This window comes from Vollenhovia emeryi, unplaced genomic scaffold (assembly GCF_000949405.1).
Source record: "Vollenhovia emeryi isolate VEMERY1.0 unplaced genomic scaffold, V.emery_V1.0 DF939123.1, whole genome shotgun sequence".
NCBI lineage: Eukaryota > Metazoa > Arthropoda > Insecta > Hymenoptera > Formicidae > Vollenhovia > Vollenhovia emeryi.
Genome location: NW_011967243.1, coordinates 16,973 through 30,811, shown reverse-complemented (window position 1 = coordinate 30,811; position 13,839 = coordinate 16,973). Strand labels below are relative to the sequence as shown.

At 38.3% G+C, this 13,839-nt stretch overlaps 2 protein-coding genes across 4 annotated transcripts; both read right to left on the bottom strand.

The window, feature by feature from the left end:
* Positions 1-5: 5 nt before the first annotated feature.
* Positions 6-5,801, bottom strand: LOC105569521 (guanine nucleotide-binding protein subunit alpha homolog). Of its 2 annotated transcripts, XM_012026042.1 has the most exons (6): positions 5,231-5,801; positions 4,911-5,171; positions 4,774-4,824; positions 4,483-4,700; positions 4,272-4,410; positions 6-4,179 (listed from the first exon to the last, which is right to left on the bottom strand). In XM_012026042.1, exons 1-6 carry the CDS (start codon positions 5,444-5,446, stop codon positions 4,120-4,122), a joined length of 945 nt encoding a protein of 314 aa, XP_011881432.1. In that variant the 5' UTR covers positions 5,447-5,801; the 3' UTR covers positions 6-4,119. The 2 variants fall into 2 exon arrangements, with proteins under 2 accessions (XP_011881432.1, XP_011881431.1); XM_012026041.1 differs by having other exon boundaries at positions 6-4,410; positions 5,231-5,794.
* A 436-nt stretch (positions 5,802-6,237) lies between these two features.
* On the bottom strand, positions 6,238-13,234 carry LOC105569520. 2 transcript variants are annotated; one of them, XM_012026040.1, is made up of 11 exons: positions 12,868-13,234; positions 12,150-12,739; positions 11,741-11,851; positions 11,403-11,650; positions 9,008-11,331; positions 8,814-8,943; positions 8,251-8,733; positions 8,045-8,185; positions 7,366-7,952; positions 6,998-7,303; positions 6,238-6,914 (listed from the first exon to the last, which is right to left on the bottom strand). In XM_012026040.1, the coding sequence occupies exons 1-11, from the start codon at positions 12,923-12,925 to the stop codon at positions 6,577-6,579; spliced, it is 5,316 nt and encodes a 1,771-aa protein (XP_011881430.1). In that variant the 5' UTR covers positions 12,926-13,234; the 3' UTR covers positions 6,238-6,576. The 2 variants fall into 2 exon arrangements, with proteins under 2 accessions (XP_011881430.1, XP_011881429.1); XM_012026039.1 differs by having other exon boundaries at positions 6,238-6,920; positions 12,868-13,233.
* Positions 13,235-13,839: the final 605 nt, after the last annotated feature.

The window sequence follows — 13,839 nt, the reverse complement described above, 5'->3', positions numbered from 1 at the left end:
ATTTATGTGTTTTAAAGTTGTTTATTTATTCCTCGTATAAACTACATTGTAATAATTCATGTAAAATATTTTTATGTACAAATATACAATGTACAAAAGGCACGATATATCTACATTCTTTAGCTCACATAGAATAAAATGCAAGACGATAGAGTAAAATTACGAAATGTAGAAAGTATGTATAATTAATATGTTATACAAATTTATTATCAACAATTGTTTCATAGTACCGTTAAAAAATTAAATATATCATTGTGCTTTTAAACTTTACACATTATTGTTCGTCCTGCATCTGCGCACCATTTACATTATTTTCGTTCGCTATTCTTATATCTCCTTTTTCGCCTTGTATTTCGTCGCTACGTAGAATACCATTAGCTCTAAAGAGACATTGTTATAAAACATGAGAAAATATACGTGCAATTTAAACAATTTTGTTTCGTAATGGAGTACAATTTGGTGAAAACTTGCATCGAGAAGTAATCCTCCAGTAGTCACAAATTCGGAAATTTTGAGTGATTAAATTTGGAAAATAAAGCTTCATAATCTTATAACAATTTTTCTTTATTGTAAATTAAATAAATTTCATTTCAACAGAAATTCTATTTGAAACTTGACGGTTTTTTGTTTTTATATTAAATGCCCGCTATCACAAAAAGTGCAAAATTGTACAAAATATGATAATTTCCTTTGACTTATGTTAAGAGAAAAGATGTCAGTTTGCTTAATCTGAAACCATCGTGTAACAGTTTAAAAATATCTCAAGTTGCGTGAAAAAAGATGTTTATAATTGACATGTTATTTTACAACTAATGTGTGACGATTTCCCTTATTGTAAGTCTGTCGGCAGCAATGTCGGAACATATTGTTAGGTTCCATGGATACATATGTCCATTGCTTATTGTTAAACTTTTCGTGAAAACTATATATGATATAAAAACCATGGCAGCGCTAAAGATAATGACAACACCTCAAGTTAATCATTAGCTACGTATACACAAACATATACAATCCATTATTCCCTCGGTTTAATATCTTTTCCGATTTTTTCAATTTCAATTGTGTGAAAAAGAATAAATAAAGACTCGAATTCGTTTCCTTTTCTCTTTAATTTACGAATGTAAGTGTAAATAAAAAAACAAAAAATAGTATATATATACACATGACGCTATTTCTCCGACATTTGGTTTAAATGCATTTTATACAACCTTCTTATGACTTGAAATAGATAGACTAAATTGGAAAGACATATCAAAATCATCTTAGTGAATTTGAAAAATATAAAAATGATTTTCCAACTTTTCGAGAAATATATATTATCACATAATTATTATACTCTCAGTCGATGTTATTACGGTAAAATTTCAAGCATGTATACGTATCATTACATTACATGTATTCTTTGTTTCATTTATAAATAGCTTAATAGAAAATACATGTGTAATATCGTATGTCGATATATCCTGAAAGCAGTCTTGATAAAATATAACCGTGGCGTAATGTAACGTTTTGAATTTTAACAACTACTATGGTCTTGATGATATCAAGCGAATTTTCTATTAAGCTTTATTGCATATAGAACATACTTGTTAGAACTATGTCTGCGAATTTGTTACGATGAGTGTCAATTTATATCTCTTTTAAATCTTTTTATAAACATCATAGGCGTTCCCTGTGCAATGAGCATTAACACACTAATCCTGCGTGTAAACGATATACATACATATATAGACCAGTATAAAACAAGGTACATTCGAGACAATGTTTTTGTTACAAAAACAATATTAAAGTATCAATTATATAAATTGGACCGGATTATCGTTAAGGAATGTAAAAATTTCATTTACAAAATATACTGATTATTAAACATTTTTTGTACAGTCAAGCTGTTTGTATGAAATAATATATGTAGGAGCTCTTAAATGAGATATACTTTTCTCAATACCTTTTTACATAAGAAACTGACGGATACACAGAATATATTTACACACGCACCCACACACACGCACACATGTATATATATATATATATATATATGTATATACATGTGTAATTTAGTATACAATTAGTACGTTCTGGTTAATGATGAAAGTTATAAATTTACTTGTTAGTAAACTTATTCAGCTTTATTAAACTTGTGCACATTAAAAGCAGCAAGGCTTTTATGTAATAGGTGATTCATAGAATTGGAATGGCTTGTAACACAATGTGATTATTGAATTGAATAAATTAATAAAATTAAGTATAATAAGGAATAATTAAAACACATGGAATAATATATAGAGGTTTCTTAATTCTACACAGAATCGAACTAATCATACAATAAAAAGAAAAATACTGTAACATTTGTTGCCAGAAATACACAATTTGATAATAAGTTTTAATCGCAAAGAATATGTTAAAAATATAAGCTTTTTACTTTTTTCCCGAATTTTTGGTACGCTGCAATGGTTCGATCCAAATCGTGTCAGACTTTTTTAACCGACACTTTACTTATCTGACTTTCAATCATAAAATAACAAAATTTCTAAACAAATTTGCATGCACTGAGACAAACACAATAATAAATTTTAGATACATTTCATACAAATTGCTGTTCCAATCTCGTAATATGCAAAACGAAAAACATGGGATTAATTCGCACAATATAGAAAAATAATACTGATTATTTTATTAAACAATTTTCTTTTTCAAGTATAATAATTAATAAAGGATCAGTCATCAAATATACAGACCAGACAAATAAAACTTGTTACATTTGTGTGACGCATGTACCTTCAAGATTCAAAGAATTGCTATATTATTCCTTAAAAATGTATAATTAATTGGATATTTCATAATGTTTAATTGAAGAAGCACACAGCTCTCTTTTATTCTTTATATATATAAAGAAAGAAAGCAGTTTCAGTTAATGTAATTATTTACAATTTATAATAGCAGCCTAGAATTTTGTAGAATGCACAAAGCACAAGGATTTAGATATTATATCGAATAATGTTGTTTCTTCGGAAGAAGAATGGGTAAACATTTTTTCCCACAGCAATTTGAACACAAACTGGTTAGCTTCATTTGGTTTTTCATGGCTTCTAGTATTTGGTTTTCTTGCCATTTAACCGTTTGAGTGCCGAAAGTAGCTTGAAAAGTGTTGAGCAAGCGTCGCAATAGATCCATTTAATTTCTGTCGCAATTTTCAATTACATAGCTGCTAAATCGAATTAGCCACAAATACAAGATAACAATATTGAATAATGAGACAAAAGAAGAAAGCGATAATACTTGTTGGATCTATTAGCATTTTTTAACGTGAAATTGGAGAAGCGCAATCATGCTTCTTGGCATTCAAACGATTAATGTATTCAGTAATTAATCTTAAATAAAAAATAAGTTATTTGTGTGTGTAAATTTGTGAATCCTGGCTTAATATAACCAGTATAATAATCTTATATTAAATGATTGAAAAATTGATATATCTGCTCGCAAATATCTGTACAAACGTAAGAATCTAAACTGAATTATTTGTAACTGATCCTTCCTTTTTATACAAACACGTCAATCTATTATTGTAGAAATTATTGACAATATGTAGAATACAAAAAAATTATGTACAAGTTTATATAATAATCTTACAACCTTTCAATATTCATCAAGAGTACACAATGAAAAAGTATTATATATGTATATATGTATAAAAACACGCACGCATACAGGCATGCATACACAGTGTATATAAAGTCAAATTTGTCTCGATACATCTTTACATCAGGCAGTTTTCTCTTTATAAATGTATCTATAAATGTATGTATGTATATATAAATATATGTGTGTGTGTGTGTGTGTGTGTATATATGCATGTAAAGGTAAATATTCAAAAGTTGTATATCCATACGTATATATTGTCTTATCAAAACGCGTTTTGACCTAGTGTGTATATATTGCAATATTCCTCGAAAACTACAGATTGGATTAATAATATATTAAATGTAAAATTTTTGTGACGCATACCTTTGTTTTACTCTAGCTGCTTTATCTGGTAAAATTACTCCGCTTGTACATTATTGAAGCATGAGGGATTCCAAGTTTCGGTGCAGAATAGTATCCTTGACAGCATTAAAGACAACTTTAATATTTTCCGTGTCCACCGCAGTAGTAAAGTGATGAAACAACGGCTTCCTTGGATCCCTTTTCACCGAGACGAACATATCGAGGATAAAATTTTGTACGTCATTCATGGAATGTGGATCACCCGTAAATTGTGGAAAATACAAACGGACATTTGTATCTTGCGACTTGACTTTCTTGTCGAGTAAATCCGTTTTGTTTAAGAATAAAATGATAGAGACACCACAAAATATCATGTTGTTTACGATTGTATCAAATATATTTTTCGATTCTTCCAATCTGTTAGTCCTCCTGTAAGAATGAATGCGTTATCGTAATTTACTCTACAGCCTAGTCGAAGATTGTTGAAGAGAGCTCGCGTACCTATCTTCCAACAAGACCTGGTCAAATTCCGACGACGATACGAGAAACAGTATGGATGTGACGCAGTCAAAGCACTGGTACCATTTTTGCCTTTGAGATCTTTGACCGCCAACGTCAACAAAGAGAAATGGGATATTATTAATTGGTATTACAAACTCGGAAATTCCTTTGGTCGCCTTCCTACAGTGCAAGATATCCTGATGCGTAGGCGTGTAGTCCTAAATGAGAGAAGTTTGCCTCTTAATATATACTTGATACTAGAGTAAGAAAGAAAATTGTAAAAAGTATTACCACTCTTGCAATCCTATCGAGATTGTCGAGAAAGTATTGGACAGAATCACTCTGGAAATATGAAATGACATAGATAAGCGACAGGATACTTTGAGGGAAAGTAATGAATAGTAAGAGGTGAGTAAATGAAAGGTTACTAATTGAAATTCTCTTCGGCGGTCGAATGCTCTTCTAATGGACGCGTCCTTCCACAGACTCTGCAATGCTGGGACATAATGGAGAAATAATCTAGTGTCCAGCACCATGGTGTTCTCAAACTTGAGTAATTGGAAACCGATATCGTAATTCTTGGTATTCTCCCAAGGAATATTAAGTTTATCCCGTGCATCCACGAGAACCTTCATACCCTTAATAATATTCTGGTAGATGACATGTTGGTATTCCTTAATTAGTTCGGGCTGCAAAAGAATAAGACGACACTTGTGTGCTCATTCTCACGTGGTGGTCCTTGTCTTACCTCGAACTTGATCCCGTGAATAATCCGCATCTGCTTGAGGAATGTCGACTTGCCGCTCTCGCCCGCCCCGAGCAGCAGCAGCTTCACCTGCCGGCGGAAGGTCTGCCGATCCTTCTCGAGCATCCGGTCGATCTCCTGGCTCTTGTAACGCTGCTCGATCTCCTCCGGGCTGAACTTGAAGCGCAGGCAGCACGACCACGTTAAGGAGCTCGCCATCTTGCCTCTCTCATTCACTCTCACTCTCCTTCCTCTATTCTCCACCTTGGTCGCCACTTTCCTTCCTTCCTTCCTGTCGTCCTCCTTTTCTCCCCTCGTTTCGCCCGTTCCTCTCTCGACAACAAACCGACGAAACGTACAAACGGAGCACACTCGGCCTCCCCCTCCCCGCCTGGCAATCCACCCACCCCGCGAGCGAGAGCCCAGGCCGAGATCGGAAATCGCCGATTTAGAACCGCATTTCTCGGGCAGGCGTAACCGGCCGGAATGCGCGATATCACCGCCGCCACCGAGCGAATCTCGTATTTACACGCTCGCTCTCTCCCTCCCCCTCTCTCTCTCTCACCGATCGATCTCAGCCAAATACTCGCACGTATGTCACGGGCACAGCACGCGGAGGATCGTTCCTGCGGCGGGCCGCGAATTCGGCATCGTTGAATAATCACTCTCGCGCGCGGACTGCACCACAGTGCACCGCCTTAACTCTCTCTCCCCCTCTTGAAAAGCGGCGAGGGCGGCGAGTCAATCATTCGCTCCTGACACACCTCTTCTGCTTGCCGCGCGAGCGCGCGCCAACCACCTCAAAACCCGAACGATCGCGATACAAGATTGAAATTGCTTTCCAATTGCTCGATCCAATGGAAATTCCCCCCCAAGCACCGTCGTCAATGGCGCTGCGCGGCCAATCTAAATCATATCCTGCCAAAGTCACATTTCTTCTGGCATGCTAAAAATTCTCCTCAAACGCAATTGCAGTTTGATAAAGAGGGTAAAGAAATTCATTCGTTACATACAAAATACATCATTTTCTTACCATGTTATTAAAAACACACGCACATTTTTCTCATCTTATAAATACAATATCATGGGGTTATTGATTGTTGAAAAATATTATTACATACACCTAGCCTACAAGAATATGTAATCAATTTCCAAATTATTGCCTCAAGTTAAATAACATTCAGATCAGTCTTTCATATTATTATACTTGATTCGTAAGATATTGAAATAAATAATTTCTATACAACTACATATACATAGAAATATGGTTAATTCACTCGCGCGGAACTCTGTCAGATTGTTATCTTTGGTTGCTTAATCGAAAAGATGAATTTCACTCTCCTTTTCTTTCATTCGTTTCGACTACTTTTCTTGCGACTGCGCAGCAATGACGCATCCGAGAGAGAGTAATATACTAAAGCAGGATAATCGGGTGGCGGAGATGTCGGTGGTGGTATGTACGGTAAGACTGGAGGTGCGACATTTCTGCCAGAATTCGTAAAGCTCTTTGATACGCTAGAGGATGCTGTCGCATTGTTATCCGCACTCGAATCATTCACCGAACTAGTTGAACCAAAAGTTGCAGTCAACGTCTGAGAAGGGCTGTTGTTGTTGTTGTTGACACAACTATCGGCATGAGAGGAGCAACACTTGTCACGAAATAGCGCTCTGTTGAACCGCGGCGAGCCTGCTTCTAGAATTACAAATTTTATTTTTCACTCATATCCTCAATATACACATTACATTGGATATTTCATCAAAGTCACTTGCCTAATTTTGGCTGTTTGCCACCGAATAAACTCTTCAGTCGACTCGCTTTCTGCACGCGATCGCTTTTATCCAAATGCATTTCGAACGCGGCGCGCATTCCTTCTTGCTCGAAGGGCGACGTCGGTATGGGTGGTGGTTGGTACTGCGCTACGTTTTTCAGACGATTTTTATCGCCGCGTCTCAGCGAATCTAGCCAGTGTCTCTCGGAAGAATTGAAACTCTCCTTCCGATTAATCGACACGTCTTTCCTTACGCACTGCTGCGTTTCAGACGATGTCGCGAGGTCGCTACTGGACACGGAATATCCTACAAACGCAAAGAGCAACATGGAGCAACTCAATTAGCGAACCTATTAAATTAACTCTTACCGATATTCCTTGACGAAAGATGGTGCATCTGGTAGCTCTCGTGATTGGGAGATTGCAAGCGCTTGTTAAGCTGCTCGTAGTCTGCACTTTGATTTCTCTGATTAAACGAATCGTCGTGTCGAGCTTTCTGAGAATTCACAAATTCCTGCGCTCTTCTCTTCTGCGCATAACTTGACGAGTCGCACGTCTTTTTCTGTCCAATCGCTATGCACCTGCCGCAAGGTTGATCGCAATTTGCTTCGCTTTCGGCTCGGACAGCTCGACAATTTATCGACTGACGAGGCGTGTGTACACTCGTGCACTTGTTTGACTGAATATACGTCATGTTGTTATTCGGTATTTCATCGTTAGTCTTGCCATAAATATTGCCAATGTCATTCAAAGATATGTCACTTAATTGTCTCCTAATTTGCTCGGTGTACGCCGCATTATCGTTCAAGTTCCTATGCTGTATGTGCAGAGATGTGCGCGGAGACACGGATTCGTTTGCCATACTTTGCCTTCGCTGCTCTTCGTCTCGCTGCGATGTCACGAAATCTTGTTGCATTACGAAACCTTGAAGAATGTCCGGCCTTTTACCAACAGATCTGTGTATGTAACAATCAACAATGTCGCTGCTGTTTTCAACAAATCCATAAAGATGATGAAGAAAAATATATGTAGAATATGTAAAAGTGACCTGTCCGCAGCGTGCCGATAATCATCGATGTCTGAATTGTTGGGCGTATCCGTAGCTCTCTGCGACGTCGTCGTACCGTAGAACGTACTACCGGCAATGGTCATTTGTAAATCTGGAGCATTTGAATTGCAAACTTCTTTCCTGTACAAAACGTTTGGATATCTTTCAATCGATACAGAGAATATCCTAGCGATATGTATACTCACTTGTTTGGTGTCGACGTAGGCACCACCCGTCTGTAACTTCGAAATTGCGCCGTTGGCACAGGCATATTCTGACTTCTCGCACTGAGAAATTTCAAATATTTTCGATCCAAGCTCGCGCCAGCAGCAATCTCGTGATCTCTTCGTACGAGCTTTCTCAAAGAGCCAAACGATTTCTCCGGGCTTAATTTCGACGATTCCGACGACTTTGCCTTACTCTTGTGACTCTCGCTATCGCTCTCGTCGGTTTCGCTGAAGAATCCGATACTTTGGGGGTTTTGAGCGTCCGCACCTAAAGTGCCTTTGCTAATTGCATCCAGCCAGAGAATCAAAGAGTCTTCGGTATCGGCAGCAAAGTAAAACACCGTTCCCGTATGATACACTTTGAAGGAATACTTTCTCGATTTTACTTCGCTAGCCGGCGATATGGTGAAACCCGTTAATACGATCAAGCAGTCTGCCTTTACACTCTCCTGTGTTTTAAATCTAAAGTCGCAAAGATAATACAATTTCTTTTATATCCAATCAATCGTGTAATTCATTCCTCGTAATACATTTTATTTTACCTGTACAATGATGAACACTTTAATACAAACCAGGCCTTTGCCCAGGCACCACCCGCTCCTCTACTACGATACGTCAACCACCCTTCTAAATCGCCAGCATTAATGTCTCGTACGGACACACTTCTTCCCTCTGATGGACAAGGAAAGAATGTAGATTTCAAGACGATAATCAAGTCAATATGATTAATACTCACTTGCCAGCAAGACATTCCGTTTTCTATTGCTTCTTGGACTGCTATTACATTTATTTAAACTACTATGTAAGCCGATACTCTTAGCTACCATCATAGCTCTATTAACAACACTTTTCTCATTACTTTTATCCTTCTCTGATCTCGACTTAAAATCTGACGATATCGTTTGTTTCGAGTGTGTTATACCGTCAGGAATATCGATATTGCGAGGAGAATGATCAAACCTATAACAGTCTGTTATGGATTGATCCGAGCAAACCAATTTTTCAACATATGTTTCAAAACAACATTTTTCCTCTCTCGATTGCTTGTCATTACTTTCATCGTACAATGAAGCATCGGACAAGTTTAAACGATCAAGTTTTTGATCGCTTAAACTTACAGTTGGTCCTTGGCCAATTAAGTCCATTGAATTTTCTGTGTAATTAAGCACACTTGAAGAATCCTTTTTATCTTGACAATCCGAATTGCTTTTAATATGATTAACACATAAACTTAAATCTACTTTTTTACATTCTCCTTTTATGCCGACTCTCTCTGGAACTTGAGGTTTTCGCGAATCCTCCGAACATTGTTTCAACTCGGTCATTGTTTGCTTTGCATAATATTTACGAGGCGGTGGTTCTGGGGGTGTCGCATGAGGCTTATTATCCAGTTTTCCAGACTCGATCTTTGGTATATAGCGGCAGGACTGTACTGTTGCCTGTGAAGACGAGTCTCCAGATTTCATTTCTTTACTTTGCTGCCTTATGTCAATCTGCATCTTTAAAACGTTACGAGTGACATTCGATATATCATCTTTCATTAATTTACTATTATTATTTGGTGATGTTTTCAACTCGGCACAATTCTCTCTCGGTAGCACTGAGGAACACTTTTTTCCCAGCAATTCTTGCCGAGTTGCTAAAGTACAATCAAACGTTTGTAATTTGTTTTTTTCAATGTTATTGCTGTGGTTAATACTACCACCACCACCACCACCGCCACCACCGCTACTATCGCTACTGTCGTTATTGTTGTTACTACCGCTACTACTACTACTACTACTACTATTACCGCCACCACCACCATCACTACTACTCCTACTATTGCTATTGGTATTAGTATTTGTATTAGTATTAGTACTAGTACTGCTACTGCTACTGCTACTACTACTGCTACTACTACTACTACTACTACTAATGTGATTAATATTACTGCATTTCCTTTTACCGTTTGATATTTCTAAAGTACTACAATCAGCATTCTCATGATGCTCGCACGCCAAATCTTTCAGATCAATAGTTTTCGAGTATTTGACGTTCTCACATTCGGTACTTGTTCTTTTGACAGCATACTTTTTACCACTTATGTCTGACATATCATGTTCATAATCATTTTGATTTTTGTCCTCTGTGCTATTTTCAAGATTTACATCATTTATCGTAACACGTGTATTATCTTTATGCGAGTCTATTCTTTTAGGCACACCAAAGGCACACGTTTGTTCTGCATTTTCATGCGCAATCTGTTTTTCGATGCTACTAATCTTTTGCGCGACATTACCATCGTATCTTCTAGCTGATATCTCTCGATGCTCACTACTCAATTTTTTATTATCACCAACATTCTCGATAACTTTACCAACGTCAGTTTTGGTCAAATTATTGTTGGGTATTTTCTTGGTACCCGATAGATTGTATGCAGAGGTACTATAGTTCTCGACGTCGATTTCTTTGTTATTCGGCAAGCTCTCATTAGTACTACATGTATCGCTAATAGAATTATTCGAATCATCTAAAGGCACGGCTGTATCGTTAAAATTATTGCTATCAATGACATTACCCATGGGTGCTTGCAAACCTCCTATATCAAGATCTTTATTTACACCATTATTATTCGCACCATCGTCATCAGAGTTTTCCGTAAGAATAACTTTTTCTTTCGTATCATCTGGACGAGTGCTATTAAATTGCACCTTTCTATTCGTTTGCTCATTAGTCTTCTTCTTCCTTTTTGGCGGTTCTAATCCTAAACACGTTTGAGGCCGTATATTTACCATTGGCACATTCTCCAAGCCAGGTGCTGCTTTATCACGCAACTCAACAGTCATTTTGTGCTCTCGTTTCAACTCCTCCCACAACTCTTGGATATCGGAACCATATTTCCTCGTCGGACTGGCACCCGTTATCGTAGCTCGCCTTTGAGGTATGTGTCTTGGTTTAGGATAAAGTGGCAACTCTGCTTCGATATCAGACTCGCTACTATCCGTAGTCATCGTATCCAACTGTTCGAGTGCATCTAAGAAGCTTGCTGCTTCCGGGTCGATTTTCTTTGGCATAAATCTGCGTAATCATATAAATTAGAAACATGGGTTGTCAAGAGAAAGCGTTAGCAGGAGGAAAAGGCAGCTTACCTAGGTGATGGCATTGCATAGTCGGGTATTGTTAATAATTCTGGTCTAGGGGATGGAAGATTACACGCTTGTGCTGTGTAAGAGGTGTTTTTGTTACTTGGAAGTTTATACGGTTTTATGTAAAGTTTGCCAAAAACTTTTTTATGCTTTGGTCTACGTTTTATGGTCAAGAGGATTTCCGCTGGGCTTTGTCGGAATAATTCAAGCAAACTCTTTCTCTCCCAACCAATGACCGCTTGATAATTTACCTATTAACACGCGTTTACACAGTTTTTCGAATTAAATTTATAATATACAAATAGGATATATTAAAAAAACAAAAAAAAACGGGATATTACTTGTACTATCTCATCTCCTTCCAGCATTTTGCGAGACTGATGCGCAGCGGCTCCAGGTTTAACTTCAGTAATCTGGTGCACTCCATGAAAGGATGGCAAGATGGAAAAACCCTAAAGAAGATGAAACAAATGTGTATCTTTTAATATATTTCAAATGATGACAAGCTGAAAAGTAGAATTTTGATTGTGGGCTTATAAAGGAAATGTTATCTGAACGGGAAGCAGCAATCGTAATACTACGGCTTGTTGATAGAGTTTTATCAACGCAGGATACGATAGTAGTCGAATCATTCTGGAGCACTCGATAGAGGTACTTTGGAAGACATATGTGTACAACACTCTACAAGTAACTACTGAATCTTTATGAATTTATTCGTCATTTTTAACTACGTAAGAGCGAGAAACCTACCAAATCGTCGCTAGATTTCTTCCTTAACGTTACCAGATCTAAACTCGCAGGCTCAAGTATTATCGGATCGGTAACATCTTGAATAATGTAATCGGCTAATCTCGCCAGTTTGCTAGAAGTAGTTCTTATCTCTTTCACCGGCTTATCGGCAAATCTGTCTCTTTGCGCGCACGTAGCCATTTCTAGAGATATCTTCATTAAATTGACCTTAATGGCCTGATATTCTATTTGGCCACAGAACGGAGGGTATTCCATCCATTTCATTAAAGGTTTGACCGTGGTCATAAGTGACGCTACGTGCGCCAAGGTTTCAGTGGTAACAGGCTGGAAATCGTCTTTGCAACATAATTCATTGTGCAAGCTGTGCGCCTCGGTCGAAAGTCGCAACGCCAGCACTTGCAGATTCTCCGTCTCCAGCTCGTAATGAAACCTTCGGAGGCTTTCCACAGCCTCGAGAATGATTTCTTGATGGCCGAGCTTTATTACATCCAAACGCTGCAAGTCTTGCGATTGCAAGTTCAACAATCGTTTCCCGTTGACACTGTGATTTAGAAAGCTATGAATATAGGGCAGTACGGTGTTATCCAAACCTAAGACATAAGGAAACAAGTATCTAGTGTGATGAACAGTAGTGGAACGCTTCGTAAGGAAGTACGGAGCTGAGCGAGATTGCGAGATTGCATGCAGATCTAAGTCGGCCGTAATCGGGGGACCATACCTTTCAGCCATTCGCACACCTGATGCGGCTGCCAGTCGGCTACGTTGACGTACGCCATGGCCCTACCGATATCTCACTCACGCCTCGTCGCTGCTTTCCCAATCTTCACTCGCCCCAATCCCCATTCGATTTGATTACTTGGCGGAAACAACTCTGGTCGGGCGAGCACAGTCTAGTTGCACAAAACCCTCTCGCTCCGCTCATCCGCTGTAGTCTACGCGCTCCCCCTGGAAATCCTGGAATCCTGGATTGACCCAACCCGAGTGACCGAGTCTCGCGCATGCGTCGGACGTCGGTTTGCACCACGAAAAACATGGGGTCTGTTCTTTATTGTAGTCGTAAAGCCCGTATCAGACTACGGATTGGGATTGGGATTAGATTGAAATTTAACCAATCACAGTAAAGTTTACTAATCTTAAGTTCAGTAACTTTTACTCTGATTGGTCAAATTTCAATCTAATCCCAATCTCAATCCGTAGTCTGATACGGATCATATCGTTCATTCTTTTGGAATGTTCCAACGGAAATGTCAATTCATTGGTTACGCGATACGCGTTATGTTCAAACGCGGAAAATATCAGTCCATGTGGCCGCACCCATAGAGCGGAACGGTGTACGCAGAAATTCGCGGAACGGAAGCCTTGACCAATCACGAGTATTCCAATGTTTTCGTGATTGGTCGAAGCTGTCGTTCCGCGATTTTCTGCGTACACCGTTCCGCTCTATGGTTGGATTCACATGGAGCGTAATTTGCGTAGCGTAACCTGCGTATCACCAATCACAGGGTCATTCTGATAGAACCGTTTCAATAATTCCGTTGAAATAGTTCTGTGAATCCAGCCTATGAGTTTGCACCCTAAGAATAGTCGACCACGATTGGTCAATTCTTATGTGTCTCACTGAATTGACCAACACCTCTTTGCGAAAAGTTGAAAGTCGATTGGTTAAAAGCCACGCGAATAGCCAATCAAC